At 58.9% G+C, this 5,174-nt stretch overlaps 1 protein-coding gene across 2 annotated transcripts; it reads left to right on the plus strand.

The window, feature by feature from the left end:
• Positions 1-1,273: 1,273 nt before the first annotated feature.
• On the plus strand, positions 1,274-4,818 carry RTP5 (receptor transporter protein 5 (putative)). 2 transcript variants are annotated; one of them, XM_055122855.1, is made up of 3 exons: positions 1,274-1,476; positions 2,932-3,067; positions 3,161-4,818. In XM_055122855.1, the coding sequence occupies exons 2-3, from the start codon at positions 3,024-3,026 to the stop codon at positions 4,569-4,571; spliced, it is 1,455 nt and encodes a 484-aa protein (XP_054978830.1). In that variant the 5' UTR covers positions 1,274-1,476; positions 2,932-3,023; the 3' UTR covers positions 4,572-4,818. The 2 variants fall into 2 exon arrangements, with proteins under 2 accessions (XP_054978830.1, XP_004620674.1); XM_004620617.2 differs by lacking the exon at positions 2,932-3,067 and having other exon boundaries at positions 1,275-1,476.
• Positions 4,819-5,174: the final 356 nt, after the last annotated feature.

Consider the following 5,174-nt stretch of genomic DNA (forward strand, 5'->3'; position numbering starts at 1 on the left):
ACACCACGTCTTACAGTGCTGCTGTTTTAATACCCAAACACACTGCAGTTACACCCGAGCTGACTGTGCAATCGTGTTCAAATCTGAGTGCACTGCACAGTTGTGTACCTGAAGTGGTTTAACAGAAGCTGTCTAACATGATGCCTAGTTTGAATCCCCATTTCAAAGGCCCGACAGGCTGAGACCGTCACTGCCAGCATCAGTCATGCTTTTCTTGCTCACACAGAGCCGAGCCTCAGGGACTCTGAAGACCCCACTGCTGCTCAGTTCTGCTGCTGTTCCTAGAACTGGCAACTGTCTTCTTCTCATCCATCTCCCAGAGAGAAGCCGGCTCTAGAAGCAGTGACCTCCACATAAACAGCCCTAAGACACACACAAAGAGACTCCCTGGGACCTGTGTGAGTGGCTCTCTCTTTGAGGCCTTTGCAGTGTCAGTGGGTCAGTTGCTCTCCTCAGTCAAGTTATTTTCTCTGCCTAAACCATCCTGAACTCTCCTGGTAAGCTCCTGCACCACCCCATGACTCCATCCAGCAAGGCCTGGGCCCAGCAGACCCTCTTCGCCAGTAAACACCTGAGCCCCCCATGCAGCCATGTGACCCTCAGCCTTCTGTATGACCATGTGACCCCTGAACCGTTCGTGTAGCTGTGTGAGTCCTGAATCTTTTGTGCAGCCTGTAACCTTTAAATGCACAGTGTTCACATGTTTTATAATTTAGATACTTCTAGCCTATGTGCTGTGTTTATCACCAATAGAAAATCTGATTAAAAGAAAAACCTTGGAGAAATTTGCAACTTTTTCAAAACGTTCCTGACACTTGTATGTGGATTCTAACTCGGGGGCCTAGTTGCAGGAGGACAAAAAGCACAGAGAATAAGAAGTGAGAAACTGCAAGCATAACAGCGATGTTGACAGCAGTGGGGGAGGGGTGCACACCGATGTTGGAAAGGGTGGGAGGGGGCAGGGCACCCTGGCTCCAGAGAACACACTCAGAGATTTCTGCTCTGAAACACAACTGTGGCTATTTCTATGACCTATGCAGGGTTGTTAGCCAGCAGTGACGCTTACAGCTGACTATATTGCTTTGTACTTTTACTATTTTTCCCCCATGCCTGATTTTCCCCAAAGGTGAAATGTGTTGCTTGCGCAATAAAAAATAGTCAAGAAGATTCAAGACTGAGGCCCCCAACCTCCTTCCTGGGAGACAGAGCTGGTTGCCATGGAGATGGGATGGTTGTCAGGGCTGCGATTGGCTGGCAGATGCTGAGTGGTGCCTGGGAGCAAAGCGCAGTGGCCGAGAGACTGCAGTGCGGACCTAGCGCCAGCATGGACGGGGCCGACCTGTGGGCGAGCACCTTGGCCCAGCTGATGGCCATGAGAAAGCCGTTTGATACCTGGGAGCTGCTCCCTGACGAGGACCTGGTTGCAGGGCAGGTGGAGGGCAACGGCCACCAGTACCGGCTGAGGGGGCTTTCAAGGTGCGGTAGGGACAGGGCTTCCTGTGGGGTCTGGGTGGGGAGGGGCTGAAGCTGCAGACCTGCCCACCCAGCTGCCCTTGAGTCCTGAGGCCAGGGTGGGTGTGTTGGGACCCAGGACGTGGGCGGAGGGATCCCAGCCAGCCTGCTCCTGCTCCCCAACAGGTGGGTGGGGGGGTTCCGCTCTTGTTTCCAGGGTGTGGGGATGTTTAGTCTTCTTCACTGAGCCCCTGGTGGGCAGTGCTGGCCACAGTCTGCCCCACTGGATGCTTGTGCCCTGGGTCCATGGGTGCCCTGGGGGTTACGGGGGCCCTGGGGGCCCTGGGGGCTGTGGGATTGTGGGAGAACTGAGGTCTGTGGGGCCTGTGGGAGGGCATTTGGGTCTGTGGAGGTCGTGGGTTCCTGGGACTGTGGGAGGCATGAGGACCATGGAACCATGGGGGCTGCGTGGCTGTGGGGTCCTTGGAGGCCTTGGCTGCCTCCCCCACATGGCTGGCAAGGTCTGTTACTGCACATCTCCTGGTTTCCATGGCAGCGCTGACGCAAGTTGGTCACTGCTAGCCCTTTACCGGGGATGGGGGAAGGGGTGTCTTTCTGTGGTACTGAGGAGGTGGGGACTGCCTGGGGGCAGAGGAACCCAGGGAAGGGGCTATCTCTGGCTGGCCCTTTGTGAGGCCAGTGGGCACCAGGCCCTGTGAGGTGGAGTCGGGGAGGGGCTCGGATTGGTCACCCCGGCACAGTGAGCTGTTGTCCCCCACACGTACTCCCCAGCTTGCCCTCTTGGTTTGCAGAGGGACTCCGAGGTGAAGTGTCTGAGTGGCCCAACTGCCCCTGAACACCTGCTGCCCCTGTGCCCCCGGGGGAGTGTGATTGACCTGCTGGTACTGACCCCAACTTTCAGCATTCACGTTCAGGTTTCCGGAAGCAGCCCAGAGCCAGTGAGGCCGGCAGCCAAAGGCTCAGCATGGTCTCGCCAGGGCACTAGCTGTGGCAGAGGCGGGAGGCCAGGGCCTCCCGGGGCTCAGACACTGTGCCAAGAGTGTTCCCAGGAGTGGGAAGCCCTGGTCAGCATGTGCCTGAGCAGAAGCCCAGACCTGGGGGGTCTTAAAGGGGACCCAGCCTCTGCCAATCAACCCCAGGCAGGCAGTCCTGACCAGCAGGCAAGAGGGAACCCGTGGGGGCACCTGCACCCTCACTCTGCCTCCTGACTCAGGACGGTTGGTCCTGCTCTGACCACACACTCCTCCGAAGTTCACTCCTGGCCTCTGCCTAGCACCCACCTGCTGATCCGACTCCTCTTTCCTGACTCGGGTACCCCTGGAGATCCTGATGACATTTCCTCAAGGCAATGAGGCCCGAGTCAGACTCATGCAAGCAGCGCCAAGCCTGGGCCTTATCAGACAGGACCTACCCAAGGGGGTTGGTGCCAAACCCAACAGGAGATGTTTGGTGTTTCAGCTCTGAATCCCAGTTGGAGGCTAGGAGGTGCCACCTGCAGCCTGTCCCCTTACGGGCCTGGAGTCCCACATTGAGCTGCGGTTGCTCCCGGGATGCAGCTGTCTAGATTGAGACATCTGGGGTATGGGGTCCCTGGGTGAGTGGTCCTCGGGGTGTGGGGCCCCTGGGGTGTGGGTGTGGGGCCCCTGGGGTGTGGGCTGTGCTCCCTTCATGCCACTCTCCTTTGCAGGTTCGAGTGTGGCCACTGCCAGTGGGGCTGGGGCTCAGCCCACGTGCACATCCTCTTCCACCTCTGGTGGAACGAGGGCCAGCACCTGGGGCTGGTGAAGATGCGTGTCTGGGGCCAGCACTGCCGCGTGTGTCCACCCGGGGACGTGGGGCCCTGCCGGGTGAGCCTGCTCAACGTACGGCTCTTCCTGGGCAAGCTGGTGCTGTACATCCTGCACAAGTGCTACCGGGAGGGCCCTGACACCCAGTACCCTGAGGTCGGCTTTGGGGAGCACTGTGAGGCCTGTGACAAGGGTGTCTGCTTCTTTCTGAAGCCCCGGGACCCCGACTGGGGGCCAGAGGCCAAGCCACGCTCTGTGCAAGGCACGTACAAGCTGTTCAGTGATGAAAACGGCTGGGACAGACCCGGCCACCAGCAGCTGCTGGCCCTTGGCAGTGGGACACTGGTGGAGCGCATCTGGGGCGACCCGCCCAACACCATCCCACTACCCTTCTCGGTGGCTGACTTCATCAGGAGCCCACTGGCCAACTGCAGAAACCTCATCAACGATGACGACATTGTCACAGTCCCCTTCTCCCTGGAAGGGGTGGGCAGCGTCAGGGGGCCTTTTGCCTGTGCCCTCCCAGAGGGCAGCACCCTGGGCAAAGGCTCCATCTACTTGCCCAACTCCATGAAGCTGGGCAAGGGCCAACACATCGCTGTGACCATCTGTGAGCCCGTGTTCCAGGGCCGTGGCATCTTGTTCAACAGCCGGGCCCGCAACTTCAAGGGCTTCATTTTCAAAGGTCACGGCGCTCTCACCAGCTCTCACGAGACCGACAGTGTTCAAGGCCGGGTGAGGAGGCAGCCACAGGGGATGTCCTACATTGTGGGGTTCATGGACAGTGGGGAAGGCTCTGTCACCTTCCCCCTGTCCTTGGCCACTCTCGTCACTGGCAAAGATCCTTTCACCTACAACGATGGCTCTGTCACCTTCCCCTTTATCTACACGGATGATGCCTATAACAAAGACACCCTTGAGGACCGAGCCAGCGGCAGGGGCGGGTGCAGGCGCCAGGGGGGCAGGGGGTGTGGGCCCCACCCGGGCCCAGAGCAGAATGGTGAGCTCCCGGGGGCCTTGAACAAGGGCTCCATCTCCCTGCCGTTCTCCATCTTCACCCTCATCAAGCGCACGGGGCCACAGAGCAGCCGCCTCTTCCATCGCTACTACCGCCGCCAGCGGCAGCGGAGTTGGGGTGACTCCTGGGGCTGGGGTTACCCCCACACTGACGACTTCTGCTGCCTGGCCGGCTGCTGCGAGTCGACCTCTGGGTCCAATGACGACCTCTGGATCTTGGTATCCACCATCTTCTTCATCCTTTGGGTCATCTACCTGCACAAGACCAGCCCCGACCGCTACCTGGACATGTGACTGGTCAGGCTCACCTCACAGTGCCCCCTGGCCACAGCAGGCCACCCTCCCCCAGCCCCAGGCAATTCTGTTCCCCACAGAGACCCATACCGCTCTCTGATCAAGGACTATCCCCTGGCTCTTGTAGTGGTCTCCCTTGCTTCTCTGTCCACAGGCAATGACGTGAGGTCCTCTGATGTGTGTCCAGCTGTGCATGTCCCTGCTTTGCTATAGGTCCCAAAGGTCAATAAAGTGGTCACCACATGAATTTGTGTCCTGGACTGAGAATGTCCTATGTGGGAGCAAGGGGCAGAGGAAGTTGGGAAGTAAGGAGCTCCCATTCCACTGGTCATCTTCACTGACAGGACACCCCGCTAGAGGGGAGGGGAGCCCTGGAGAAGCAGAGACCCCCGGTGACTAATAGGGATGTCTGGGGCCTGAGTCTGAGCTGAGGGGTTTGGCAATCTCTGTCAGTGGAAATGGTGATGGACAGAGCCCTTTTTACAGAGCAATCTGCAGTGGGGCCAGAAGTGTACGGAGGTGTCCATCCTCAGGCTGCCCAGGTCCTTGGGGAAGTGTGGGAGGGCCTGTGGATGCTGAATGAAGCAGGCTGGGAGCAGTCAG

The sequence above is a fragment of the Sorex araneus genome, chromosome X, assembly GCF_027595985.1.
Source record: "Sorex araneus isolate mSorAra2 chromosome X, mSorAra2.pri, whole genome shotgun sequence".
In the NCBI taxonomy this organism is placed as follows: Eukaryota; Metazoa; Chordata; class Mammalia; order Eulipotyphla; family Soricidae; genus Sorex; species Sorex araneus.